This window comes from Ailuropoda melanoleuca, chromosome 13 (genome assembly GCF_002007445.2).
Source record: "Ailuropoda melanoleuca isolate Jingjing chromosome 13, ASM200744v2, whole genome shotgun sequence".
NCBI classification, from domain to species: domain Eukaryota; kingdom Metazoa; phylum Chordata; class Mammalia; order Carnivora; family Ursidae; genus Ailuropoda; species Ailuropoda melanoleuca.
In genome coordinates, this window is record NC_048230.1 from 63,329,656 (window position 1) to 63,356,924 (window position 27,269).

Below are 27,269 nucleotides of genomic sequence, written 5' to 3' on the forward strand. Positions count from 1 at the left end.
CACCCCACCCCACTGAGCCCCCCACCCCACTCCTCATCCCCTCTGGGGATGAGAGTACCGTGCCCAAGAGCCCCTCATAAAGACTATGGACAGCCACCTTCTGTCATTATCTTAACCCTGCAGGATGTAGAGGCTGGAGAACCTTAGTGTCCTAGATAAGGGTTACCTGGGTACGTGAAACCTGGAAGAAGGCTGACATGAAATAGCAATCGGGAGTTGTGTGGCTGGCGGAGTCGCTTCCCTTCTCTGGACCAATCACCTCAGCAGGAAAAGAAAGGGGGTGAATTTCAGGTCCATCCAGGATTCTGTGATTCTGTGTTGACATACAGGGGGGATAATCAGGAAAAATATTTAAGCATACATAGTATTTTAAAATCTTCCTCTCCCATCAGCGGAAATAAACTAGGTAATCTCTAAAATTAATGAATCAAGAGATAGCAAGTCTGCACACGTGACTTAGAAATAGATAAATACCAGAAGAAAAAGTTGAGAGATTTGAAAGTGGTGGTAGGATAATAGGCTGTTTTCATTATAAGCCTCTCAGCCCAATTTAACTTAAATAAAAATAATAAAATAGACAAACCAGGCCTACCTGTTTCTTGACTCCATGGACTCTCCTAGTAGGCACTCAGTAGGTAGTTGTTGGCTTTTCTTTTGTCTTGTTTTTCCTTAAGGGAAAACAGCTCACTCTCCCTTTTTGATTAAATCCCAAGGTGGACTAGGAGAGAGCAAGCAGACTTCTACAGAGCGGTGTCCTCCTTCGGGGTTGTTTATGATCAAGAAAAGAAAACTTTTGACTGGACACAGTTCCGCATCATTTCCCGTTTGGACAAGAAGTCAGATGAGAGCCTGGAACATTACTTCTATAGCTTTGTGGCCATGTGCCGGAGCGTCTGTCGTCTGCCCACGTGGAAGGGTGGTGGTGAGAAAGCTCTATGTCCGTACGTCCCCGATGAGACAGGGAAAGGGCATGTTTATTTTCAAGGTACAGAATCGCTTCAGGTTATCTTGACTATAAGAGTAGAGTCTACCTGAAGAATTCAGGTAAAGACAAGTGGGTTTTCACAAATTCATGAATTGCTCATTGGGTCCACCCTCATAAAAAAAAAAAATCTCTCTCCCAAAACGATGTAGCATCAACAAAAATTGAAATTCAGATCACAGAAGTATTGTGAGGCTGCTGTTAATTACCTTCTCCAACAAGTCTCAGAGATTCATTCCATGGTGAACTTTGCTCCTTCCTTAGATTATATCGTAGTAACTTCAACTATTTTCCCACGTATTGCCTTGTAACTATAGGAAGTAAGCACTGCCTTTTAAACATGCCCTGATCCAGTAGAGACCCCTTTTGAGAAATTGCTTCCTGGTTGGGATGCAGCAGCTTCCTCCTCGTCCCTCTCCCACCCCATACTTGCAGATGCACTAGATGTGGCCCATCTGACTATATTGTAGAAAAGCTAAAACAAACATGGAGTCCACCCAGTGTGGGTCCTGGGCTGACAGCAGCATCCCCCGTGTGACATGGTTAGGGTGTTTTCATTAAAACCAGGGAGCTGGATAGATAGTAAAGAGCTGGCCCTCGCAGTCCCACTGACAAGACCTGGCCTCGAATCCTGGTTCTGCCAGCCTGAGCAAGTCAGCATATCTGACAGGGATAATGATGCTATAGCCTAGCATTGTCCTGAGAACTCAGTGACATGGATACAATACTTGGGGTAGAGGGCACAGAGTACATGCTTACTGAATGAGAGCTTATCTTCTAGAACTGAAGTTATTGTGCTCCCCTTTCACCCTCACTGGGTCTGTCCTTGTTTCATAGAAACCTTCCATTCTCGTAGCTTTTCATGGTATTGGGCACACACTCCTAAGATTGCGTGCTGGGGAACCAGGGAGTTAAGCCGTTAGACCAGAGACACGGGCTCAGGTGGGTGGCGGGTGTCCTGGGGCTGCCTTCAGTGATGGGCTCCATGTTGGCCTTTCCAGGTCCCCCAGATCCCAGCATCTACGTGGAACCCATCACTGAGGAACGGGCCGCGAGAACTCTGTACCGCATCGAACTGCTGCGGAAGGTCCGAGAGCAAGTGTTGAGGTGTCCGCAGCTGCACGAGCGCCTCCAGCTCTGCAGGCCCAGCCTCTACCTCCCGGTCTGGTGGGAGTGTGGGAAGCACGACCGAGACCTGCTCGTCGGCACTGCCAAACACGGGCTGAACCGCACCGACTATTACATCATGACCGACCCCCAGCTGTCCTTCCTGGACGCCTACAGAAACTACGCGCAGCATAAGAGACCGGACACCCAGGCACCAGAAAGTCTCTGTTGCCTTTACCAGACCAACTCCAAACTCTACGAATCTCTCACATACACTCAGATGAGCAGGACTTCAGAGCCCCTTGAAAATGAGCCTGAGAACCTAGTGAAAATAGAAGGTAGAGATGACCATCCCACTCCACCTGGGGCCAGTTTATCTGACATGACTTGTGAAAACTTTATTTCTAAAGTTCAGGATGTCATTTCCATCACCCACGATGAAAGTCTGCTGCCTGAGTCCTTGGAGGGTATGATGTATGGTAAGAAACCCCTGAGTCAGGAGCCAGGCTCTTTTCAGGAGAGCCCCACTACCAGGACAGAACCCAGAAAGGATGCTCTGGCCATCTTGGCAAACGAGGATGGGAACTGCCAGCCTGGTGGCCGTGAGGCAGAAATACCTGCAGGCCCCTCTTTTATGGGCAGTTTGGAAGCAGGAGTAGCTCAGATGAACATCAAAAATGGAAAACATCTGTTGCTGTCTCTTTCAGGGGAAGGGGAGCTCTGCAGTGAGACAGGGCCGAGGCCTGAAAGCATCGGGCAGCTAGAAGCCAAATGCTTAGCTTCCCCTTCCTTGGATCAAGGAAATGAAAGTGGGTTTGTCGATATGTGCAATCTTAGTGTCTGTGACTCCAGAAGAAGCCTGTCATCAGATCACCAATTAATTGATTTATTAGAAAACAAAAGTTTAGAAAGTAAATTGGTTTTGAGTCAGAACCACAGCGATGAGGAGGAGGAAGAGGAGGAGAATGAAGAGGAGAACGTAGGCGTGGCCGCAGGCCTGAGGGAAAGGCCTAAGGTTGTGCATCTGGCCGAGCCCACTGCTGATATCCTAAGGGAAAAGAGCCGAGACTTGCCTGTGGAAGAGGCCAAGAGAGGAAGCCTGGAGGCCGTGAGCCAGAACCCTGGACCGCAGGGGGCGTTTCCTCAAGCAGCCTGTCAGTGTCACTGCAAGCATACGGAGAGGTGGACGCGTGGCCTCGAGAATGAGGAGTTTGAAGTGGAGAAATCCAAGGGTTATAACCCAGATGTATACAGAAGCAAAACCAACAGTATCACAGTGGAGGGTGAGGCCACTACTGCTCCGGCGGAGCCCTCTCAGGGGAAGCACGAGCTGTCCAAAGCGCCTTGGAAGGACAGTGCAGAGGGAAAGAAAGGTCTTCCTGTGTATCCGGAAGCCAGTGAGCTCAAGTCCGAAGACATGGATTTTGAGAGTAAAGATGATTATGACAGAGATGGGAACGGCCATGCTCAAGGTACAGTGTGTGGGGTCTGTGGTATTTTAGATGAGCCAGTCCTCCCAGGGCAGGGGCACAGAGGGAGTGTCAGGGGATGCATGGCTTCTGAGTCACACCTGCCCATGTTCCCTGTGGTTTAAAACCAAAGGTCACGGGCCTTGTCTGCAAGTGAGACAGTAGCTTAACTCTGATCGTTCTAGAACACTGGGGATGATCCTAAACAATCGTAGCACCTTTGCCACTTCAGCCCTGTGATTTGGGCAGGGCTTACATGCTGCCTTGTCTGTGGTAGATGCTGAATGTGGCATCGAGGGGAAGGAGCTTTTCTTCCACTAGGTGAGGTCCTTCAAACTGGTTAAAGTAGGAAAGCCTGGGAACGTCAAGAACCTGCGGTTTTTTATAGGGACAGTTAATTTTTCAGGAACTCCGCAAAAATACAAATCAATGTGATCTTTATTAAGGTGAGCAAAGCTAGTGCTGTTTATTCATGTCATTGTCTAAACCTTGTGATTCACTGTTGGTGCATGTGGTTCAGATTCATTTTAATGACTCAACAGGAGTAAAAAGAACAAAATTACAGGTAACTCAACAGAAATACAAATAGATTTGAGCTTTTTAAATAGGGAAGTCTTAGATAAGGCTTTAGGTTAGGAGGACTTTTTAAATGTTAAGAGTCTAAATGACTCAGGTATTTCCGTGCCTTGAAGAGATATAAATACATTGATTAGAGATTCTGAGCAAAAAGAAATGGTTTTTAACTTTTTTACTGTTGTTTTTACTTCTTCAGACCCAAGAGGGCATATTGGAGTGAACAAAAATCATTCTATTTCCTTGTTGTTGTCCAAAAAAACCCAAAAAGACAAAATCCCTATTCATGTCTGACCTGATGCCAGGTGTGGTACTCGGGGATTTAGACAGACACAGCCTCCTCCTTCTGCGACAGTGACTTTTGTATCACAGAGGGAAAGAGGGAGGGGAGCTCAGTGAAGCCCCCCTACACAATCTAGCCTCCCTCTTTCTGTAAGCTCCCTCACCTTTGGTTTCGGTCGTTGTGATTAGTGACTTCCTTGAGACTGGTTCCAAACTCAAGTTAAAATTTACACGCTAGCTAGGATGACAGAGAGGCTACTGAAAGTAGTTTATTCGACTTGTAGCCCCAGCTGACCCAGGAGGAGCCCGTCTCTGACATTGTCCGTCCTCATTCTAGGCCACAAAGGATCGCTGTCATGTGTTAGATTATAAAACCCACATTGTTTTTTGAACCTTGTTGTGGGGGAAATCACCAAATAGTCCACGGAAATCCAGGCAGTGAAATGAGTACAGAGCATGGAAGAGTATGGTTCAGAGGCGAAGCATCTGTCCACCAACGCCCTCTGTTGTGGTGGCCCCTTGATGAGCTTGGATGAGCGGCGCACACACTCAAGGGCGGGCCTCCTTGCACCAGTGCTTTTCCCAATGCTTTTGCAAACCTCAGAAGGGGTCCTCCACACACAGGAGACATGGGACAGGTGGGGCAGAGGGGGTCGGTCTGTTTCTGCACCTGGAAGTCTACCGTAAAGGAGCAGTAATTGGTACGGCTGTCAGGGCCAGCCCCCAGATCTCCTGGCTTTTTTTTCCAGGGTTTTCTCTCACACATCATTAATTTTTCTTAAAACTCAAATCCAGCCTCTCTGCTTAAAACCTCCCAGTGATGCTCCCCATCAGATCTAGAATAAAATTCGAATTTTCTATCATGACCTACAGAATTCAGCGTTATATAAGTGATTCTACCCCTCTACCCTCATCTTTGTACTTTCCTCCTGGAAGTGTCTCTTTAGTTCCTTAGCACGTCCAGAGTAACCTTTGTCCTCCTCTTCTTGGGTGTTCTCTCCTTCGAGAAGCCCTCTCTACCAGCCCTCCCTTCCGCGGGCTCTTACTCCCTATCATGACAGCTTGTTTCTTTTTATAGCACTTGCCACTGTCTGTAGTTGTATTCATTTATTATTACTGTTTTCCTGACTGTCTTTCCCCCACGAAACCATAAGAGTCTGAGGGTCAGGGCCACATCTGTCTTGTATATCCTTGAATCCACTGGCCTAGCAAGGTCCTGTTCATGGTGAGAGGTCCCTGAAGCTCCCTAGGCTTGGTACACAGTCACAAGTGAAATCTCCACATTTCAGAGGATCGACATTCCTTGTCAGTTCACAAGAAAAGAGGCTCACAGTTTTTCCTGTGCTGGACATTTTGCTACCCTGTGTTCATTCCCTGTCATTCCCTCCCTTACTGGTAAGTGGGTCTTTAAAGATCCATTTCACATTGATATCAACAAACTTTCACCACTGAAACTTAAAAGAATGAGTTGCATTTCCATTTCTTTCCATTAATGAGGTAATTTAAATGTTCTAGGTTTCTTTGCATCATTTTGGACATGAAGCTCGTCTGTTTTACCTTTGTTGTAAGTTTCAGGACTTTTCTTCAGCGTCTTGCTGTGTTCCATTTCAAAGACTGCCTTCAAATGTGTAAGAGTATTAGTAATGCTCAGTTTCGTCTTGTCAACTGCACCACATGTACAAGCCTCTCAGTGCTCATGCCCCCCTCACTGTGGGACACACAGGACAGTCTCCTCTCTCCTCCTTTCTTTTGTTGCTTTTGTTGGTGTGTGGATGCAGAGTTATCACATGACTTGCATGGATAGCGCTAGAGAAAGGATCTCCTTTTATGGCTTAACTGACAGGGTTCTTCCGGAAATAGCATGGGAATTAATGTTCAATTTCAAATAAGCACAGAATAGGCTGATTTTTTGAAAAGATGGATTGGGTGTCCTAATCGTTCGGATCATTACTGTCTCCCAATACCGGTTTAATTGTTTAAACCCTTCTTTGCAGATTACCCAGGGAAATACTCTGAAGAGGAGAGCAAAAGCTCGACCTCAGGCGTCGCAGGAGACCTTGGGGATGACCTGCAGGAGGCTCGGGCTCCCACCATTGCTCAGCTGCTCCAGGAGAAGACCCTCTTTTCCTTCTCCGAGTGGCCAAAGGTACTCCCCAGAGCATCCATTCTCTGCCCAAAGCATTCTCAGCTTGTAGAGTATTTCTGAGTATAAACTCAGAGATGTGTAATACCTTGAAAAGGTATTAATAATGTCACATTTGAACATTAAAGAAATACATGCTCAACTAATTAGACCATAAGATAAAACTGTCTTCGTATTTGAAGCACTGTGGCTTTAATTTTCATTGTCCAGACCATAGAACTTATTTTAAGACTTGTAAAGTGAGTACATCTGAGTGTGCGTTTTTTCTAATCAACTCCTTCTGGTTAGAAAACGTGACACACGATCTCTAGGGACTTTGTGAATTTGGGTAGCTTGGTGCTTACTCCTCAGAACTTTTGGTCTTTTTTATAGGATCGCGTGATAATTAACCGCCTGGATAATATCTGCCACGTGGTGTTAAAGGGGAAGTGGCCTTCCAGCCAGCAGTACGAGCCCTCGGGCGCACTGCCCGCGCCGGTGTTAAGCAGCAGCGCGGGTTCTCGGAGCAGCCTCTCAGAGCCAGAGGCGTCAGAACACGGCTTCAGCAGCAGTGCAGCGCTGGTGGCCCAGATCCAGAAGGTGAGGCCCTGAGCGTGGGGTCGGCTGTGAAACAAACAGTGAGGGACGCTTTGCACTTCTCAGTTGAGTCATTCATTCAGCAAATACTTACTGAATGGATAGGATTTTTTTTCTTCTTCCTCTCTTCTTTATTTCTTTCTCTCTTTCTGCTTTTGGTTTTTCTCTTTGGGCTTTTTTTTTCCTTCTCTTTCTGTAAAGTCACCGGTATTAATTGAAAAATTTAGATTTTATCCTGTAGGCAGCAGGGAGCTACTAAAATTTTGGAGCAGGGAAGTGCCTGATGAAAGCAGGGTTTTGCAGCTCGGCTGCTCCCAGGTTCTTGGGAGCGAGGGTCAGGAAAGAGGAGGGCAAAGGCTGGGAGGCCGAGTGGGGACCTGATGAAGAGATGAGGTCCTAGACCAGGTTAGTGGCAGAGTAGGTACAAACAAAGGAGTGGATCTTGGCAGGCATGACCTGATGACTAATAAACATACTAGGAGTGGGAGGTGTGAATGGGTCAGTGTGTTCCTTACTTGGAAGACCGCAAGAATGGTGGCAGCTGATAGAAATTAGGGAAACCAGAGAATGGGTTTTATAAACTCAGGCTTGTAACTTAAGTTCAATTTGAGGTACATTGTGGGTACACTGGCTCTCACTCTCCAGGAGCACATGGGAACCTGCTAGGGACCTTGAAAAGCTGTTGGTTCTGATTTAATTGGTCAGGGCTGTAGACTGAGTTGTGGAATTTTTCTTAGTTTTCCAGTGGATTCTGTTGTATAGCTGAGGTCAAGGTTCCCTGGATTACAGTCTTGCAGCTCCAGGCGTAGTTCATGGGTTGGTAGCATTAGCAGCACCTGGAAACCTGTTAGACACACACAACCTCAGGCCCACTGGAGTAGAATTGACGTTTTGACAAGCTATCCAGGTGGGGGCACGTGGGGGGCTGAGTCGGTTAAGCATCCGACTTCAGCTCAGGTCATGATATCAGGGTACTGGGATCAAGCCCCATGTCAGGCTCCATGCTCAGAGGGGAGTCTGCTTCTCCTCCCTCTGCCCTGCCCATCACTCAGGCTCTCTCTCTCTCAAATAAATAAGATTTAAAAAAAAAAACAACTAAACAGAAACAAACTATTATCCAGGTTATTTGGTGCTAAAGTTTGAGAAGCCAAAGAACTTCTAAGAAATTGATTAGGAATCCTACTAGGCCCGAAGAAATCAGTACTAGAGAAAGAGCTGCCATTCAGCCGCAAAAGTGGCATTCAAACCCCTCTCGCCACCTGTGTGTGTTTGCAGGAGAGCTTCCTGGCTCCAGTATTCACAAAGGATGAACAAAAGCACAGACGTCCCTACGAGTTTGAGGTGGAGAGGGATGCAAAGGCCCGGAGCCTGGAACAGTTCTCTGCCGCCCACGGGCACCCCCCCATCGTTCTCAATGGCTGGCACGGGGAGTCCGCAATAGATCTCTCCTGCACATCAGAGGGGTCCCCGGGAGCCACGTCTCCTTTCCCAGTGAGCGCCAGCACCCCTAAGATCGGGGCTATCGGTTCACTTCAAGGAGCCCTTGGCATGGACTTGTCTGGGATTCTGCAAGCTGGCCTGATCCATCCAGTGACGGGACAGATTGTCAATGGAAGCCTCAGAAGAGATGATGCTGCCACGAGGAGGCGGAGGGGGAGACGGAAACATGTTGAAGGAGGGATGGACCTCATCTTTTTGAAAGAGCAGACACTTCAGGCAGGAATCTTGGTGGGTATATGAGACCATTAAGTAAAAACATTGACCTTTCCACCCTGAGTAATAAACACTTCCTCAGACACACGATTTTTTAATTTGTGGATCTTTTATCCCTATTTCAACTGTCCTGCTTAGTTTCTTGTTATAAGTTGCCCTCAGTCTTTTCTAGAAACACATGTAATCCATTGCGGACCTTCTGCCTCCATGCAACCTGAAGATATGAGCCAGGGGTCTTGCCATTTCACATATAAACAGCCCAGACCCTCCAGTGTTTCGGAAGAGCTGCTGGTGATGGAGTAAAGCAGAACAGCAGGGTTGAGTTTGTGGCAGTGGCGCTCCGGGTTAGCGGGTTTTCCAGGAGCCGGGGTTCAGGAGAAGGGAGAGGGGTCAGGATCCTGAACGTTGATCCTGGCTCTGCTGTTGGACCTACTAGGCTCCATGGGGCGCCTCACGGTGCTCCTCTGTGAAGTGGGCCTGTAGCATCTCCCACAGAGGGCTGCTGTGAGGGTTCACCAGCATCACATCAAGACGCCCTAAACCCAGAAGAGATCACTGTAAACAACAGACAAGGTTAGAAGCTGTATGCCTGGCCAAGAGAGGTCCCTTAGACTTTGCTTAATGTGTCAAAGACAACTGACTTCCCTTTGTGTTTTGGTTTTTCCCATTTATTGAATTTCAAGCTCCAAAACAAGAATCACATTTCATATTTTCTTATTTTAAAAATAATAATAAAGGGGCGCCTGGGTGGCACAGCGGTTAAGCGTCTGCCTTCGGCTCAGGGCGTGATCCCGGCGTTATGGGTTCGAGCCCCGTGCCGGGCTCCTCTGCTGTGGGCCTGCTGCTTCCTCTCCCACTCCCCCTGCTTGTGTTTCCTCTCTCGCTGGCTGTCTCTGTCTCTGTCGAATAAATAAATAAAATCTTTAAAATAATAATAATAATAATAATAAAAACCAGTATTCATTGAGTGCTTGCTGTGTGCCAGGCATTGTGTTCAGGTTTTAGTGACTGTCCTATTTGACCTTCACAACTCTGCAAAGGTGGTGTTATTCCCATTTTATAGATCAGGAAACTGAGGCTAACAAGCATTGACTAATTTGCCCAAGATTATCCAGTAAAGTGGTGGGTCAGGGAACCAAGCCAAGGACTTTGTTCACTAGCACCTAAGAGCTTTATTATTAAGCTCTGTTTGGCATATTTTAAAGTTTTGTCTTCCTTTTAGACTTTCTATATAACTTGGGAGGCTGAAGTGACAGTTTCTTTCCCTGCCCAATCCTGCAAGCTTTCAAGACAGTTGTCTCATTTTTTAGAGGTGCAAAGCCATAGTTTCTCTGTAGTGATCATAGAGTATTTTTTAAAATGTATTATGCAAACATTTATTTAGCACCACATTGTACTTTGTAGACCCCGATCTAGGCATTGGGAATACAGAGATGAGTAAGATAGGCATTCCACCTATAGAGAGAGAAACAGGTAAGTAAATTGCAGTGTGGCATTTCCTGGTGTTGGAAAATCTGTGAAGGGTGCTTGTTGGGGGGGCGGGCAGTGTGCAGGAAGCGGAGTGGCCTGGGACTGTCAGTGATGGTGACAAAGGAGGTAACACAGCCTGGGCAGACAGGATGGAATTAAAGGTCACCAAGTAGACAAGAAGGTAGAGGGAACGCCAACACATGCAGGAGCCCATGTGTGGGTGAGTAGTTCGAGGGTTCTTACTCAAGCACCCCAGCACAGGAACACTCAGGTGGAAATGGATGGGAAGATACAAAGAACACCGTATGTGTTTTCCTTTCAGAAACTGGTCTTCATTCCGTCATGCTTAACTGCACATACTTGTTTCTCCTTCATCCAGGAAGTCCATGAAGACCCAGGGCAGGCCCCCCCGAGCACCGAGCACCCTGAAGGGCCCGTGCCTGCCTCTTCGGCTCCCGAGCCAGCCCCAGCAGCCGGCAGCCAGGCCGAGAAAGCCATTCCCAGCAAGAGTCTGCTTGACTGGCTGAGGCAGCAGGCTGACTACTCCTTAGAGGTTCCTGGCTTTGGAACAGTAAGTGTTGTTGGTGCTACCTGCCACTGCCATTTCCTTCCTGCTGACTTGCTGCTGTGCTTGATAAGGAGTGTGCTCAAGGAGACCAGGAGGTTTGACAGAGATCTGTATCAACTGAGAGCATCATTTTCAAGTTTGGGGTTTTGTTTTTTAAGTTTAAATTTTGATTGCATCTTCTAGTAACAGAAATCACAGCCCATGTCAGAATGCTGTGCCAAGTCGTGCAAAATCTTATGAGGACAGGACTTGCCTGAGCTCAGCCCCCTCTTTTCCCCCAGAATTACCACAAAGATCCTAAGTATACAGAGAAATCCTTAGGTTGCATGAACACTGCCACTTCAGGAATATGTTCCTGTGTGTTCTTTCCAGGTTAATACCTTACCACTTTGTAGGGAGGGGTGTCTGTTCTTAGTTTGAGTTACAGCTTTGCGACTCTTCCTTCAAGTCTTCTTACTGCCTTTGCCTGAGATCCTTCAGATTAGAAGTCTGTAGGAGAGGGCTCCCGAGCACTGATGTCTCTTCTTGGAGTTTCTCTTCTCATGTGCTTGCCTGCCCCACCACCATCTTTGTCCTGGGTACATCTAACTAATGAGATGTGGAGGTAGAGAGCTCACGAGGAGAGGAGGATAACACAGTCACAGGGGCACACCCCCCAAAGAGTTACGAAGCCTTCCAGATAGGTAGCAGTGGAGAGAGAATCTGGGGAATGAGGAGGAGGGGGAGGCTAGGGAGTAAGCAGTACTCTGAGAGGCTGCTGGGCCAGCTCTGGTCTGACCCAAGAGGCCCACACAGCCTGTCTCCAGCTTGCTGCAGGGACGCCATTGTTTAAAAGAAAGCCCAGGTGAGGGCCCAGTAGCTCTTTCCTTCATCAGCCTCACCTGATGGGGTCCTGTACGGAGGGCCATTAATGAGAGAAGAGCAAAACCAGCTGAAAAGCACCACCCTCATCAGAAGAATCTGTGACAGAATGTTTTGTAATGTTGGTTTCCATTTGCCTCCTAGAATTTTTCAGACAAACCAAAGCAGAGGAGGCCACGCTGTAAGGAACCTGGAAAATTAGACGTCAACTCCCTGAGTGGAGAAGAGAGGGTTCCCACTGTCCCCAAGGAGCCAGGACTAAGGGTAAGGAAGGGGGGTGTGTCCCAGTGAGGCCAAGCCTTGCAGACTTGGGGAAAGCTCTAGCTGGGCAGTGGGGAGCCAGGTGACGTCTTCCCAGAGGACAAGAGGCCGGCACGGGAGACTGATAAGTAGTAATAAGTGGTACTGGGACCTCTTGAGCAGTAGGACTTCCCGTGCTCATTGGTTTTCAACCTTTACCACCAAAACTTTTGGTTTAAATTTGTACTTAAACCATTTCCAAAACTTGATATCTGCCATCTCCCCCATCCCCCGTCCCATTACAGTGTAGAGAGTTCAGGGTAATACACCTTAACCCCTGTCAGGAGTCTGTTTCTAGTGTTAACAAATGTCATCGGAAATTTCCATTTAAGACATTTCCTCCTAGTCCATTCTCACTGGTAATGAAAAACAGCTGACTCCAAGCACTGCCTTTTTCCTCATATAGAATCCTGAGCCTGGAAGAGACTTCAAAAGACATCTGTGAAATAGTTGTACTCTAACGCATCTGAGTTAATTATAGTTCACAGAGGAGGACAGATTTGGAATAGAAAAGTCATAACCTCTAGGGGGCAGTAATAACATTTCAACCTGAAAATGTGTCAGGCTTGGGCAAATTATATGTAAATGTGCTTTTAACCTCCTAAAAGTGCATCCTCCCCAAACAGGGAGCCCCTGAAGGGCCTCGTGGGCATTGATCTTCTCAGGTTGTCCCCCCAAACACACAGTCTTTCCTGAATGCCTTCTCCTCAAGCCTCTGCCAGCTGCAGCTTTCCTTGGGTATGAATTCCCTTCTTAGTGGTATTGCCTGGATGTGATTTCTTCTTTCAGCTCCAGAAGACCACCCACCCTACTCATTTCTTCCTTTTGCAGAAACAAGTTGTAGCTTAATGTTTTCAAGGAGTCTGTGACTGATGTTGTCACCTGGTAGATTGTTCTAGCAGCTCTGCAGACGAAACTGTTCTCCCTCATCTCTATCCCCCACTGCAGCTGCCCCAGGAGTGGGACTGGGGCCCCGTCCCAAGGTTGGCTGCTTGTTAGAAAGCTCTTCACACTGGAAAAGCTGCCCTTTGCCCCTCTCTTGCTTTATTGTCAGAGAGTGTCTGTACCACCCCTTTCCTTGGGCCCACTTGTGCTGCGCATGCTGATGCCACTGTAGTCCTTAGCCCGGCTGTCTTTCTCCAGCCCTTATGCCGCCTCCCCACATTCTCCCCAAGTTTCCACCCACAGCGTCATGGGAAAGTCATCCAGGAGAGACTCTGGTCCTTGCTTTGTTGTAGCCTCCGAGCTCTTGCTGTAGAGACATGTCAGAAAAACCACATGGTTTCCTCCTTGGCTTTCTCATTTCTTTCTACATGTCTAACAATTTCCCTCATGTTCTCTGGAAATTAATGTTCACTCTCCTGCAGCCGCTGATCCCTTGCCAGAAAACCCATTTCTAAGCTGCTCTTGCAAGCCACCCTTTTACCCGAGATGCACTTTCCCTCCTTTGTTAAATAAATACAGTCCCTGCCTCGAAGGCCCTTTTCCTACAGTAAGGCAAGACGAGGAAGCCCTTGTTCACCTGGTCCTCAGGGCTGCCCGGCCTCCACAGTGGGGAAGAGCCAGCACGGTGCAGACCTCGACACTCTGCTTGACTGCGGGAGGGCCCGTCTCCCGGCAGCTCCTGCTGGGACAGGAGCCCTCTTGGGTATCCTGCACTAGTTCTTTCCCATGAAGACACCCTCCCTCTTCTCCCCCCACCCTTGGAACCAGATTCAGATCAAGAAACTCTTTTTCCCTCAGCCCCTTCTGCCGTGTGTGCTGTGGCTCGGCTGGGCGAGCTCCACGGGCTGCAGTAACGCCGTGGGATTCGGCTTCCAGGATGGCCAGTACATAGTGGTGGCTCGGGAGATGTGTGAGGGCACATGCATATGTAGATGGAAGTTATATTTGGTTCATAGATGTGTGTGTAGGGTTTTTTGTTTCTTGTTGAGCCATCGGACAGTAACTTTCAGAGATGTCCCATCACCCCTAAATAGTTCAGCGTGTGTCTCCTAAGAATATTTTCCTACATAACTATTACCGTTCTCACCCATGGGAATGTTAATAATATTTAATATTTAGTCTACATTCAGATTTCGCTAGTTGTCCCAAAAAATGTCTTTGTTTTTTAAGATTTGATTCATTTATTTGAGAGAATGAGCGAGAGAGAGAGTATGAGAGGGGGGAGGAGTGGAGGGAGAAGCAGACTCCCCACTGAGCAGGGAACCCAACACGAGGCTCAGTCCTGGGACTCCAGGATCATGACCCAAGCCGAAGGCAGACACTCAACCAACTGAGCCACTCAGGCGTCCCCCAAAAAAATGTCTTTTAGAGCTAGTTTTCGTTTTGTTTTATTTTGTGTTCGGGAATTTTAATTTCATTTCCACACACACCTCCTTTGGTTGTTAGGTCTCTCTTCACTCAGTTCATTTTTGTTGGCTAAATCTCAGCCTTCCTGGGAAGAGTAGGGAAGTTTTGTTCACCACTTTCTTCTCCACTTCTACCCAGGAGTTCAGTTTGAGAGCTGGAATCCATGGGCTTTGGAATAAGTGCTACCATGTATTGGTGAAGATGTCTTCTTGAGTTGGAATGCCCATGTAATCATCTGGAAAAGCAGATTTGCCCCCAGTTGCTTAACATCTGACTCTCCTTTTCCTTGCTCTCCTTGCTCTCTCCCCCGGCTTCTCTTGGAAGAGGAAGCAGGTTTGCTCTCAGGGTATAATTACCAGGAGGGAGAGCTGCCAAATCCCAACTTGGCCACTGTGTGTGGTCGCTGAGCTGCTGGGAGGGGCACCTGACTGGGGTGGGCAGCAGCTGGGCGGCCGGAGGGACTCTCGCTCCCACAGGAAGTGGTGAGATCCGACTTCCTTTGCCAGCACCCCTCTTGGCGTTGCTGTGGATGAGGAGCTGTTCTCTTCACCCCTGGGACCTTTCTCCTGCTGCTCTTCCAATCTGAAGGGGAGAAGGCAGCCCGACCATGCCTTCTTGGCAGGTTCCCGGTTCTGAGAGGGCTCAGCACTCTCCCTACATCAGAGGCTCACAGTAAGGGCAGGGAAGGGATACTTCTGGACATCCTGATACCTGAGGATTCCTGCGAGATGCAGGCTGGTCTTGAGGAGCTGTTTAGCCCTAGATGCCCTGTTGAACTCAAAGTATGTTAAAGAACATCTGATTTATAGCAAGCTCTAGGTTTGCTTCCCAACAGAAAGACTTCCAAACACACCCTCCCCACTGGAGAATTACGAGGGAACGTTGTGGGTATAAAGGAAAAAAACACACCCCAGCACCTCTCCCTGGCTGTGGGCTGTGGGTGGGCTGCAGGGAAGAGGTCTTGAAAATGTCCCGTGGTCCTGTTGTGGCTCCCCTGGCCGGGGCCCTCGGCTGGGGTGGTGTGCATCAGAAGTTCCACTTTTAGTATGGCCCCAGTCCATCAAGCCCTACTCTCTCTCTCTCCAGAAACAGGAACAGGCCGGAATTGCTCCCCGGGTGATCATCCCCAGAGCCAGAGTGAGCAGCTGCCCCGCAAAGAGCAGGCACCGGTTGTCCCATGTGGGGATGAGAGACGGTGTGGTGCGGTGCACGCAGCATCCCAGGCTGGGGCCATGGGCTCTACTCTTCCCTGCCCATCTGTGCCCCGGGGCAGGTCCCTGCTTCTCTCTCTTTGTGAGAAGGAAGGGGCACAAAACGTGACAGAATCACATTTCCCTCAATTCTGCAATTCTAAACCAAGGCATTTTGAGAAGAGTTTTTCTAGAGCCGACCATCATACAGCTTTTTGCCCATGATCTGGTTTTTCTTGGATATTCTTTAGAACATTGAAGGACAGATGTAGAACTTCAAAAATAACATAATTCCTGGGGAATTGGGAACATTCAAATACACATTTTTCACATGTCTGCAAATCTTTAAATTCTTTATAAAATGGCTGTGGTGCTTGTACTGACTCCACAGGGTTGGTGGGATTGCTAATTGAGATAATGCAGACGTAGCCCTCTGCATCTGCCTGAGCCAGGGTAGAAGCATATTGAGCGGTACTGTTGTCACTCCAGCTGCTCTTCCTGTCCCCACCGCCCCTGCTGTGATGGCCACTGGTTGCCAGTTTCCCATACTGCCCATGCCGCCACGACCACGGGCCCCATGCCACCCTTCCCAGCTGCCACCCCACACGTGTGCTCACAGAGAGCCTGGACCCATGTCACCCACTAATCCCATCTCTACAGCTGCCCATTTAAGCAGAGAGGTGCTGGATTTTCTCGGGATTTGACCTCTTTAACAGTTAGGGAGAAGAGAGGCAGTGAACTGAAGGGAGACACCAGAGTTCCTGGATTACAGTCCAAAGTGGGTGTCCTTAGGAAGGATGTCAAGAGCCATCTTACCTGTTCTCATGCCTGGCTGCCAGTCTCAGCCCTTAAGTATCCAATGACTCCCTGACTTCTTTTCCTGTCTCCTTTCGCACTCCAGCCCTAATTAAGGTGTTTTTCTGGCCCTCTGGTGTCTCGTGGTGTGACCCGCACCTGCCTTCTTGCTCCTGTATGCTCCGTTGAGGACTACAGCTGGCTCCCTGCATCTGCGCCTCCAAGTAGATTGCTGGAGTCTGAGCTGTGTCTTGCCACATCCCCACTCGCCACTCCAGACTTGCAGGAAGGGAAGGTGTTTGTACAAATGGCTGAGAATCCCAAAAAGGCAGCAGAGGCAGCTGTAGAGAAGCGTGGGCTCCTCCAGCACCAGCACCACCAGGGAGCCTCACTGTTGGGCCCTCCCACCTCCTGCTTCTGTGCAGGGGCCCATCCCTGTTCCACATTCCAGCCCCAATGGCGGTGTGCATCCCCAGTGCAAACCCAGGGTTACGGATCCCTCGTGGCCACTCTGAGCGTCTTGGGCCTCACCATTGCTGTGATCAAAGAGAAGGTGGTAGAATAACACCAGCTTTGTAACAGGAGCCATGCAGAGGAGAAGAGATGACTTCCAGGGACCCACGGGGAAGGGCTTTTTCTTTATGCTCCTCTGTACAAAGAAGACCCAGATTGCACAACAGCAGCGGTTATGATCATGCACCTCTGGTGCCGAACACATACCACCGTGACGAGCCGAATGCCAGCAGGGAGGAATGGAGGGCAGCAGAAGGGAAGGGGGCGGGCTTTCAGGCACAGGGGGGCCTGCGAGAAATCGCTCCCTTTCCCTGCAGAAAACGTTTCTCTTGATACAGAGATTATTCATGCCATTTTGGAAACAGATTCAGAGTTGGATACATTGTAATTGCAATGGTGTGTTTCATTCTCCAGCTGTAAGCAGGCGGTAAGCTCTGGTAAGCTCTGGCAGAGTGGGTTCTCCAGCAGCTTCTGGGGCGTCCTCGTTGCCCTGCAGAGCCCCTGAGCCACAGTCATGAAGGAAAGAGCCTGTACGGCTGCAGCAGGCCTCCTGCTGGGCTGGCCGCTCCCCCACCATGCAGCCTACAGCTCACGGATGCTCTGAAGGCCGCAGGCTCCCCAACTCTCTGTAGTGCGCCGTCCACACAGGCGGCAGGCAGTGGAGCGTGCCCGCGCGGTGCTGGTGACCCAGGTGCCAGCGTGGCTGTATGTCCCGGGCACATCACAGTTCAGGCCACATGGCGCTTGGCCCTGGAGGTCTTCGCCATGCAGGAAAACAAGCGCAACACAGCCCTCTGAGCAGAGCAAAACTAGATTGTTTCCCTTGAGGGAACCCAGAACGTCACTTACTGGGATGCATTTCCCCAACAACGTTCCAGAGTGCCCTCGTCTCCTCGGCGCACACCTAGGCACCCTGTTCGGTGTCTGAGTTGTTGTCCAGGAGTTAGGACCTAGAGGGAGCGGGGTACACACAGTTACCAGCATGCCTTCCACGAGCACCACTTCCCGTGGGCTGGATAATGTCTCTCACGCTTCGTTGTCAGTAATTGCCAGATAGGTGGCATGGTCCTTTCTCACCAGAACTCTGAGAGGCTAACTGACATGGCCCAAGTCCCACAGCTAGTTACAGAGTTGGGACCAAGATTCAGGTCCAGTGGCTGCAAAGCCCTGTCTCCCCTATTCTGCTTTGTTGCTTCCATTGAAAAACTTCCCATGTCACAAGGGAGAGGAATGCTCAGTTTGGTCAAGGGCTCACAGCCACAAGTCTCAACTAAGACCTGGGTGTCCTTAGCGGGGCTCCAGCTCCCAGCGCTCTGACAAGCTTCCCCGGAATGGTTGCCACTTGCATGTGGCAGTTGGTGGCTCTGGGCCTTCGAGAGAGTGACTTCAGGCAGTCAGGCAAGAGCCGGCTAGGCAGGGGGCTCCCACTCGGGTCCTTCGTGCAACAGGGACAGGATAAGCCAGTGCAGAATGCTGGTCTTCATCCCCAGCCCATCACCCGCCATCCAGTAACCTTCAGCATTTTGTGTTTCTTTGTCCTTTTTCAGGGGTTTCTCCCAGAAAACAAGTTCAATCACGCCCTGGCCGAGCCTGTTCTTCGAGATGCTGGCCCCCGCAGAAGGGGGAGACGGCCTCGGAGCGAGCTCCTGAAGGCTCCTGCCATCGTGGCGGACTCTCCCTCGGGGATGGGGCCACTGTTCATGAACGGACTGATCGCTGGGATGGACCTGGTAGGACTCCAGAACATGAGAAATATGCCAGGCATCCCCCTCACGGGCCTGGTGGGGTTCCCGGCCGGCTTTGCCACGATGCCCACAGGCGAGGAGGTCAAAAGCACCTTGAGCATGCTGCCCATGATGCTGCCAGGGATGGCCACAGTGCCCCAGATGTTTGGTGTTGGGGGCCTCCTCAACGCGCCCATGGCAACCACCTGCACCTCCCCCGCTCCAGCGCCTCTGTCAAGCACAACAAAAAGTGGTACCTCGGCGACCGAGAAGACTGTAGAGGACAAGCCAAGTAGCCATGATGTAAAAGCGGACACATTGGCTGAAGACAAGCCTGGTCCTGGTCCATTTTCTGATCAGTCCGAACCTGCAATAACTACCAGTAGTCCTGTGGCTTTTAACCCATTTCTCATCCCAGGAGTGTCTCCTGGACTCATTTACCCATCCATGTTTCTCTCCCCTGGCATGGGCATGGCTCTGCCAGCGATGCAGCAGGCCAGACACTCCGAAGTGATCGGTCTGGAGAGCCAGAAGAGGAAGAAGAAGAAAACAAAAGGGGACAGCCTGAACCCCAACCCAGAGCCCGCTCCCGGGTCCGAAAAGGAGCCAGGCAGCGATCAGAACTGCCCCGAATCCAGGGCCCCCGGGCCCCCAGATAGAGAACATGCGGCCCAGGCCAGGGAAGGGGGCCTCAAAGACTCTAACAGTGACACCAATTAGAACTTTTTCATTTAAGAAATGATTGTGACTTGTAAGTTTCTTATCCCATAAAGGTTTGTTACTTCCTCACTTCACCTTCATATGAACCTGTGTTTCCATAAGTAATATTACCTACCTAATTTTCTGAGAACTGTGGTCACAGATATTAATAGTTGCAGGGTCTTGCCACTTCATTAGCTGAGTGTCGTCGACCTAGTGTAGGAGGCACAGAATTCTCATTCTGTTACCAGTTGTTCATTCCAGCAGCCGTAGCTGATACAGTACTTGGTGACACGCCCCCCCTTCTCCTCCAAGTTTCCCACTGATTTGAGGAGGGACAATGGCAAAAGAAAGCTGTCTAGGGATTTACCATCGGCCAAAGAACAGAGGCCGCTAAGAGCTCTTTTTTCCATGAGCTGTGTTGAGTGGGAAGCATGTAATGGGGAAACCAAAAAGCACAGAAAAAGGAAGTGCTGGTGCATATTTTTAGTTCAGATATTTCCCTATTTTATCATGATGACTGAGTAGTATAGACAGAAATATATAACTAATGGTTGAAAATGCATATATTCATTTCTTTGTAAAACAAAAACCTTACTGGTAGTAACAGGACATCCCCCTTCATGGTTTTTCAGACTCGTGCAGCAAGAAGAAATACTGACTAGCATTATTTTATACATATGTTGCTCTCTCCCCCAAGTTAAAGGACCACTCTCAGTATGAAAATGCTTTGCACACCTGGAGTTCTTGCCGGCAGTGGGGGCGGGTGTAGGGCTCGCCCTCCGTGGGGCCACACACTGCTCATAAGCACACGGCTGGCATCTGCTCACCTTGTTCTCAAGAACCGCTCCGGCCACTACCAGGGCCCTGACGGGTTTTCACCTTGTGCTTCCCTTCACCAAGAATAAGGCTCTTTCTGGAGCCTGGGAGAGTATCGTCACTCAACACTTTTACACTTTGCTAGGTCCCTTCGCCAGAATTATTTGAGGTTGTCAGAACATGTGTGTGCCACCTTTTATAAGACGACTGTGAACATTTGTTTCTTCTCTCCGTTTTTTTCTCTCTTTGGTTTTCATTTTGCAGTTGGACCCAGATTCCAAATCAAGTTAGCCGAGACTGTTGCAAATTAACATCATTTTTCCCTTCTTCCTCACTCGGGAAGCACCTGCCTGAGGGGCGCTCATCCCTCTTTCTGTCCCTTCCCACTTGTGTTCCATCCCTCCCGAGGGTCTTATTCTTTATTGACAGTTCACACTCTTGAGACTTGAAATAAGCTCATGGTTCAGGACTCTGGGGGCACAGGGCTGTGCAGGACCGTTGGAAATGTTGGAAGTGTTACGAGTACCAGTTTCACTTTATGTTGTCACAATTTACTGTATTTTTTACTTTTTCTGTTACAGTTTTGCTAATTTATCAGAAGGTCCAAAAGTTTGACATAACTTTCAGTTTGCATTATTTATTTATGATGCTTTTGTCATTGTCTTTTATACATTTGGGATTATAAATTATGTAAATGTTAAAATGAGCATCTCAAAGAAGTCTGTTAAATTGTGACCGAAAAAAATCAGTCAGATGTATTTTCAAACAGTGGAGTCCCAGCGTTATGAATCAGAGATAAAAATCAGAAATTCTTTAACTGATCATATAAGTATGAAGAAAGAATCCAGTGATTGAGTAAATCCTATTTAATGACATCTTTGTAGCATAGATGGTCTGTAATGCTGACAACAGATTTCTTAGAAATGCTGCTCTCTATTTAACTAACATTTTGTTCAGTTTTGCCTCCAGTGGAAGCAGAAAGGGTTTTTTCAGCTGTTAAATCCTAAAAATCAATATAATTTATTTATGTAAAAAAAAAATCACTCAATCGATATATTTTTGAACCTTTTAAGTACTAATTTTCTTTTTATCAAGTAGAAAAAAATGTATTTGCCCTAAATCCTTAAAATACAAATGCTATAAAAATTCATGTATCTTGAAAGCCTTACTGCAAATGAGTATTATAGACATCCAGCAGAGCCTGGGTTTCCCTTTGTTGTCGTCGTTGTTGTTTTGTATGGAAAAGCTGCTTTCCCCAGGTTCCACTTAGAACCTCCAGTAGGTCACAGGGTTCAATATGGATTTGATTTAAAAACCCACCAGCATGCTAAACCCCTTGTTATATCTTACCGAACCTGTATGTTACCTCTCTGGGTGTTTAGGCTTCTATTTGACTGCTATTGTGTCCCTGTTTGCGAAATGAAAATGACACTCTGTGGATTATTTGCTCTGTAAGGCAGAAGTGCTGCTTATGATTATTTTGACGTTTCCAAGAGCAAAAGCCAAATTTAAACTCTCTTCAGCAAACTTGAGCCTTTTCATCTAAATTCCATGTCACTCACAGCCATAACTTTCCTTGGTAATTCTTCACCCTGTGTCTCACATAATAAATTGTCTGTGGTCTTGATCCTGGATTTAAAAAAAAACAATTTTAAAAGTCAAATTCAGTGGCACTTGGATGTCTCTTGCTGCCTGGGCCTTGTATGACTATATCCTCTGCACACAGCAGTCCACGGTCTCTCCAACGGGCCCCGTCTTCTCTGGACACACTGTTGGGGGCTTGTTAAATACTCATTCTTGGGGACGGATTGGCCGGATCTCTTAGCCTACCAGAACACCTGGTTAAGCCACGTGCCACAGGAGGGAGCACAGCAGAGGACCTGCTTCCCGGACTGGGGCCTGAACATACAGCTGATGCCTCAACTGCGCCACATTCTTAATCCCCCTTCCAGAAACCGCCCCCCCCCCGATCAAATCACACACCTGGGACTTAGGGGAGGGTACCTCCATGGGATCGGAACAGGTCCAAAAACAGGAATGCCTCAGTAGCTGGAGTTCTTAAGGCTTGTTAAGGATTTGGTGGTCCTTAGCTTTGGGAAGCATGGCTTATGGAGGACTGTGACGTTATCAACGAGACTGGCAGGAGAGTGTTGAAGCCTCCATGAGACTGAGAGCAGGAGACCCACCAGTTTCACCCTTGCCGGGTCCCTAGGAGGTGCCTACCACCAGTAGACGGTGGCTGAATACCCCAGAGGATGCCTGAGGCATTGTTCACGAAGGCCTCAGAGTCCTCCACTGCAGTTTTTCAAGTAAGGATGTACTGTCTTTCTAGACCTCCAGTCCAGACGTGGGGGGCCCTCATTCCAGGCAGAGTAATGATGTAAGCAGAATGAGCAGTAAAGAGGCATGGTTTCCCTCTTGACCTTGGAGCCTGCCCCAGTAGAGTCTACCTCTGTGAGGGCAGAGGAGTGCAATTAGTTTGGTACATTGGGCTAGTGTCATGGTGTTTTGTGTGTCTTTGCCATAAGTGACCTCACTTGTCTTCAGAGCGTCTTGGTTGCTGGGTAGAGGGACGCTGGCATCCAGGCTGCCAGTGAAAGCCAACAGAAGGCTGCAAAGCTATGTCATCAATCACAGAGAACAGAGCTGGGGCTGGAGCCCTCGGTCCCACCGGCTGAGGTTGGAACAGGCCAGCCTTTGTGATGCCCATCTGGGACCCCCTCCACCTCGGAGACCAGATCTGACTGAGTGACACTCGGAAAAACGGGCACCGGGGAAAACGGAGCAGTTGTGCCACACCGTCTGGAAAATCTTACGCTGGATTCATTTATAGCACATTCCTTAAAATGGTTTCTTACAAGAATCACTATTCATCGGCCTGGTCTGGAAACCAGAGAAGGATCTCTTTCTTAGTTCAGCAGTGGGGTTCACTGAGCCCAGGGATGAGCACCTTGGTTCCAGACCGTGGCTGCTCAGAACCCCAGCTCACACTGCCCGGTAGCCGGTCCTGGGCCCTCCTCGTAGTCCAGACTCAGCGGGGTCTGTGGGATGAGCTGGGAAGTAAGGGAAAGGAGTGAACTAAGTACAGCCCCCACAAGGAAGGTGTTCTGGGCGATCGGTCTGGCCGTCACTGAATCTGGCCCTGCGGGGACTGTCCTGTTGTCAGTTCTGGCTCAGCCCTTGCTTGAGGACAAAGAGACCCCCAGAATGGAGAGAGGGGGCAAAGGGGAGAGAGATGTGGATGGGGGCCACATCCCTACTTTCTCCAAGCCTGTTTCCTCCTCTGTAGAACAGGGAGAAGTCTAACTCACGCCTAAAGTGTTGTTGACGGGGTTGATGGCAATGACAAACATCCAGTGCTGGGAAGTAGGCTTGTACCCAAGTCGTGTGTCTTTACTGCTTTTGATTAGCTGGTGAGGGGAGGAGCACCAGTCCCCTGGAAAGAGGGGAATCAAACAAGGATGTAGCAGGGAAATCAAGGGTAAGGAGGGTCTTGTGCCAAGCCCCAGGATCCTTCTGGATCTGTGGGGCCTCCATGAGTCTAGAGTTGCCAGATGGAGGAGGGAGAAGGACACCCAGTTAACTTTAATTTCAGATACACTGATTTTCTTGGTATAAGTATATCCCATGCAGTATTCGGTATGTACTTTCAAAAAATTTGTGTTTGAAATGAATTTAACTAGCCATCCTGGATTTTCTTCGATAACCTCCCTCAGTGTAATAGTGCACATTTACTAGGCCCTTCCTCGAGTTGGGGCTTATTCTAAGTGCTTCCTGGCCATACTCTCAACCCCTCGATAATTCAAAAATCCCCAATTTACAGATGAGAGCCCTGAGGCCCAGAGAAGTGAAATAACTTGTCCAGTCACCCAACCAATATCTGGCAGAACTGGGATTTGGGGACCCAGGAAGATTCCAGAGCCATTAGCTGAGCAGGGGACCGGGATCTAGTCTGAGGCCTGGAGCAAGCCGCCCCCTAAGGCAGCTTTGGGAAATAGGGTGAAAGGAATGATGAGCAGGGGAAGGGGCCGTTCTGGTGCCAGCCGCCCTGAGCTGGTTACCCCTGGGGAAGGGGTCGCCTTCCCATCCGGCTGTGCTAGCCTTGTGGCGTTCTTGGAGTGTAATTCTTGGCGCTCGGACTCACCAGCCCAGGGGGAAGGGCCCACGTGAGAAGCAGCAACCAGTCTTAGAAGGAAATGGCAGGGGCTGTGTAACTTCTCGGCTGGAAGAGCCAGAGGGGGACTGAGAGGAGGGGCAACTCGCCAATGACAGGAACCCAGCTTCCCTGACAGCAGCCCATCCCAAAAGGCTGGAACCGAATGTCTGCGACAAGGTTTGAGTAAGCAGGTCCAGAAATCCCAACAGGGAGAGCTTTGATCCAGCTTTTCGGTGTGTAGTCTGCTCACCCTTCGCCCCAGGGTGTCCATGGGTTGCCCGCCATTACTGCACTGGGGGCAGCAGGAACCGCCTGGGAAGGGGGAGGGGCACAGCTCCTGGCCCACCGGGCCCCAGCTGTTACCCCCCAGCCCAGGGAGTCTCCAGCACTGCCTCCTGGGTGCCCATTCATTTCTGCCCACCGTGCTTGGCCCTGACACACAGGACCTCCTCCCACAGCATGTCCTCCACGTGACGACAAGGCTCAGGTAGGCTGTCACCTGCCTTCAGCTGGAATTTAGAGGTGCGCCTGATGGCAGAACCCCAGGCCCAACACTGTCGCAGCATGGGGTCCGTGGAGCACGGCCATCGTCTGTTTCTGTATAGCCCACGGGCCAAGAGCGGACTTAATGTTTTTCAATAATGGAAAAATCCAACGATGAAGACTATTTCACGACATGTGAACATCACACCAAATTCCAATTTCAGAGACCACAGCACAGCCGCACGTAAAGCCGTTCCTTTATATCCAATCTGTGGCGGCTTGTTGAGAATCGTCACAGAACCACATGGCCTGCAAAGCCAGAAGTGTGTGCCGTCTGGCCCTTCACAGAAATCGTTGGCGGACCCCTGTCCTAGAGCATCAGTTTTATTTGTAGATTCGGTGCAAAAACTAAGTCATTTAAAATACACTTATTTGAACATGGCTTTGCATAAATATGAATCCTACAGTAGTTTGTAAGAGTGATATCTACTTTTAAGATAAAACAGACTTCAAAGTAGCACGGGACTGTGGGCGTGCCTCCTGAGAGGTGGCCTCCCCCTTGACAGTGCCAGAGGACAGACTCGAAGCCAGGCAGTTTTTAGAGAGAGGACCCAGAAAGGGCAGGAGGGCCGGAGTCAGGAGGACATGGCCAGAGTGAGACGCATGACATGGGTCTAAGGACCACGAGGCCACACCACTCGTGCCTTGGGAAGGGGCCAGTGACACAGGCCTCAGCCGGCAGCTATGAACCGAGTACCTGCCGAGTGGCCAGAGGGGAGGCTTCCCAGGACGACAGGCCTGGGGAGGAGCCCACGTTGGTCACATTCCCACCTGGAGCCAGGCAACTGGAAGGCCGGCCATGGGAACGTGGAGTGCAAGGCAGCGGTGGCTGGGAGCCCTCCATGGCTCCTGTGGCCCAGGCTGACTTGCAGCCACATCTTGGAAGCAGAGTTGAGAGGAACACAGGAAAGAGTTGCTGGGACCAAGTCTGTGCAGGGACAAGTGAGTTTCCATCTCTCCCCCTCCCACACTCATGACTAAGGGCAGCAGACACACCTCACCGGGCCCCAACCCACAGCCAGCTCAACCTTCACTTGATGGACAGCTGGTGGGCCCCTGAACACTGCCTGGGGACTCCCGGCCTCTTGTGCCATGCACCAAGCGAGGCAGGGCTCGGGGAGACAGATCAGACGGCATTCTGCAGTTGGGGACCTCAGAGTCTGGTTAGGATGACAGCACTGACCCAAGGAACCACCGCATCTGCTAGACATCACGGTCTCCTGGCCTCCAGAGGAGCCGTGACAGGCCGGCTGGTGCTGTGTCCCGGCAGTCGTGGTGGTGGCAGAGGTGTGGGAGACTAGAGGGAGGAAGTGCCGACATTTTCATGAAGGGAAGTTGGGCGGTCAGCTAACTCCAGCCTAGTACGTTTGACAGCAACTGTCCCGGGCACCATTGTAGAAGGGATTTTTACAGCGGTGCCAAGGGTTCATTGCGAACAAGTCAAGCTGCACTCCTCTCCACCCGCTTTGAGTGAGGAGAGCAGCTCGGTGTGTTTTTCACAGTGACGGGCAAAACGCAGAGCTGTGGGCATGTCTGTCCCTGCCCGAATGGCCATACCCAAGGAGAACTGCGGGACGGTCTGTGTCCATCTGAGGAGGCGTCCGTGGCTCATGGGCACATTTCTGGAAATATGGCAGTGTTTGTAGACTGCCACACCTACCGAGCGAGGCAGATGACATACGTAAGGGACATGGGCCAGATAGCAGGCAATAGGAAGGGGGGGGGGATTATGCAAACTAGAAACCTCTTGTCCTGACTAAAAGGGACAGCTGCGACCAGCGACAGCCAAACGATGTAGTGCGGGAATGTGGCTGTGTGTTCCCTGTTACCCTGTTCTTTTTTTTCAACAGAGGATGGAAATTCAGATGTTTAAAAATCCCTGATTTTTAAATGGATGCAGTAAGTTCGATTTTCAGAAAGCAGAAGCCCCCGGGCAGATGAAGGTCCGTGTGCAGGTTGGATCCAGGGCCCAGAGCACGCGTTTGCCACTTGAGGACCTGCAGGCTGCTGGGCCCCGGCAGGCTCCCCACACAACCAGCGGCTGACCTGCGAGAATACAGAGTGGGGAGGCATTTTAGGGAGGTGACTGTCATGTCTCCCCCAGAGGCAGGATGCCAGGAAAGGTTCAGGAGCCCAGGTCCGTGCAGTGCCGGCGGCCAGCAGCCCCCAGAGGGGTAGAGCTGTCCACCTGGGGGACGTCCCACATGGGGGAGACGCCGGGCGCGTGCCAACAGCAGACAGGAGGCCCGACTGAAGCAGCCTTGCAAAACCCCCTCAGTCTCATTATTAGGCCCCTTGACTCTCTGGTCTTGCTGGGTGTTTGTGCCTGTGGTATGCCGCCCCCTCAGGATGACGCTTGGCCCCCCCCATCCCCAGCACATTTGGGTTCACCAGGAGTCCTCAGGGACTTCCGAAGAGTGGGTGACAGAACCTA

General features: G+C 49.8%; 1 protein-coding gene across 3 annotated transcripts in view; it reads left to right on the forward strand.

The window, feature by feature from the left end:
* CHD6 (chromodomain helicase DNA binding protein 6) overlaps window positions 1–21,804 on the forward strand; it is a 176,700-nt gene extending 154,896 nt beyond the window's left edge. For 2 of the 3 annotated variants that reach the window (XM_034641310.1, XM_034641311.1), the window contains exons 31-38: window positions 714–922; window positions 1,984–3,561; window positions 6,408–6,559; window positions 6,929–7,135; window positions 8,408–8,860; window positions 10,695–10,886; window positions 11,889–12,008; window positions 18,442–21,804. In XM_034641310.1, the coding sequence (XP_034497201.1) occupies window positions 714–922; window positions 1,984–3,561; window positions 6,408–6,559; window positions 6,929–7,135; window positions 8,408–8,860; window positions 10,695–10,886; window positions 11,889–12,008; window positions 18,442–19,338 (3,808 nt within the window). In that variant the 3' untranslated portion in view covers window positions 19,339–21,804. The remainder of the gene's footprint in view (window positions 1–713; window positions 923–1,983; window positions 3,562–6,407; window positions 6,560–6,928; window positions 7,136–8,407; window positions 8,861–10,694; window positions 10,887–11,888; window positions 12,009–18,441) is intronic. The other variant, XM_034641312.1, reaches the window with a different exon arrangement.
* The last annotated feature ends 5,465 nt before the right edge of the window (window positions 21,805–27,269 follow it).